Source organism: Dipodomys spectabilis, unplaced genomic scaffold, assembly GCF_019054845.1.
Source record: "Dipodomys spectabilis isolate Male_0828 unplaced genomic scaffold, ASM1905484v1 ptg000108l, whole genome shotgun sequence".
Lineage (NCBI taxonomy): Eukaryota > Metazoa > Chordata > Mammalia > Rodentia > Heteromyidae > Dipodomys > Dipodomys spectabilis.
In genome coordinates this window covers 15021337-15023203 of record NW_024870785.1, presented here as the reverse complement: position 1 = coordinate 15023203, position 1867 = coordinate 15021337, and the positions used below count along the sequence as shown (strand labels likewise).

Below are 1867 nucleotides of genomic sequence, written 5' to 3'. Positions count from 1 at the left end.
TAGTACACAAGGCCAGACATTTCATGCCCTCCTTTCCCCATGGACATCATGCCGTTTCCATGATATATAAGTATCTTGTGTGTACATGGGTCAAAGTTGGTTCTGTTGGTTAGTTTGTCCCTGTATAAATAACCCACCATAGGAATCATAGTAGTTTGGGACTTGTCCATGGGACAAGTCCTCTACTCTGTTTTCTTTTTGATAGATTTTGGTGATACTATGCATGCTAAATCCATTAATTTAGGTCTGATGTTTTACTTATCTGCTAAGAGGTCTTGTTAATATTTGACTAACTTTATTCCTAAGTACTGTTTAGAGTGTATTGCTTATTGTTGTTTTTCTAAGATATGTAGAATTGTTTTTCTAAGCTACGCTTTCTAATTATTTGTAGCTATAGAAAAATGCCACTGAATTAGGAGGCAGCTAGAGGACAAGGACAGGATGGCAGCGGTGTCTGGGCTCATGAGGAGACCCCTTCAGCAGGTTTCCGGGCTGCTGAAGAGGTGCTTTCATAGAACCGCGCCGGCAGCGCTGCAGCTGACAGTTCGAGAAGCTATTAATCAAGGTATAGATGAGGAGCTGGAAAGAGATGAGAAGGTATTTCTGCTTGGAGAAGAAGTTGCCCAGTATGATGGGGCATACAAGGTTAGTCGAGGCCTGTGGAAAAAATATGGAGATAAGAGGATCATAGACATTCCGATATCTGAGATGGGTTTTGCTGGAATTGCAGTTGGTGCAGCTATGGCTGGGTTGCGGCCCATCTGTGAATTTATGACCTTCAATTTCTCTATGCAAGCCATTGACCAGGTTATAAACTCAGCTGCCAAGACCTACTACATGTCTGCAGGCCTCCAGCCAGCCTGTGCCCATAGTATTCAGGGGACCTAATGGTGCCTCAGAAGGTGTGGCTGCCCAACACTCACAGTGCTTTGCTGCATGGTATGGGCACTGCCCAGGCTTAAAGGTGGTCAGCCCCTGGAATTCAGAGGATGCAGCCATTCAGGATAACAATCCAGTGGTGATGCTAGAGAATGAATTGAAGTATGGAGTTTCCTTTGAACTTCCTGCAGAAGCTCAGTCAAAAGATTTTCTGATTCCCATTGGAAAAGCCAAAATAGAAAGGCAAGGGACACATATAACCATAGTTGCCCATTCGAGACCTGTAGGCCACTGCTTAGAAGCTGCGACTGTACTATCTAAAGAGGGAATTGAATGTGGGGTAATTAATATGCGTGCCATCAGACCAATGGACATTGCCATAGAAGCCAGTGTCATGAAGACAAATCATCTTGTAACTGTGGAAGGAGGCTGGCCACAGTTTGGAGTAGGAGCTGAAATTTGTGCCAGGATCATGGAAGGACCTGCATTCAATTTCCTGGATGCTCCTGCTGTTCGTGTCACTGGTGCTGATGTTCCAATGCCTTATGCTAAGATTCTAGAAGACCACTCTGTACCTCAAGTCAAAGACATCATATTTGCTATAAAGAAAACACTGAATATCTAGCTTGGACTTGAATATCAAGTCATTGGGATTTATTTAAAACACTTGGCTGGAGCTCCATCTAGATTGTACTTGTAAGGCCTTACAATTCAGAAAGTAAAGTTATCTCTAAAGCAAAAAAGAAAAGAAAAGAAAAAAGAAAAATGCCACTGATTTTTGTACCCACATCCTACAACTTTGTTGGATTATACTGTTATATTACTATTGTCATTATCATTACAATGCTAGAGATCAAACCTAGAACTCAGTGTGTGGTAAACAATCCTATCTCAGAGATAGGAACTCTAATCTGCTACCCCCCAGGCTAGCTTCAAACCAGGATCCTCCTGTGTTGTTCTTCCTAGTACCTACGACTATAGGTATAAG

General features: G+C 42.5%; 1 protein-coding gene across 1 annotated transcript; it reads left to right on the top strand.

Moving 5' to 3' along the window:
* The first annotated feature begins 437 nt into the window (after window positions 1-437).
* On the top strand, window positions 438-1564 carry LOC122114478 (pyruvate dehydrogenase E1 component subunit beta, mitochondrial-like). The gene is given in 2 exon segments (XM_042687661.1): window positions 438-855; window positions 857-1564. Coding segments are annotated over 2 exon segments (1062 nt in total). The 5' UTR covers window positions 438-441; the 3' UTR covers window positions 1505-1564.
* Window positions 1565-1867: the final 303 nt, after the last annotated feature.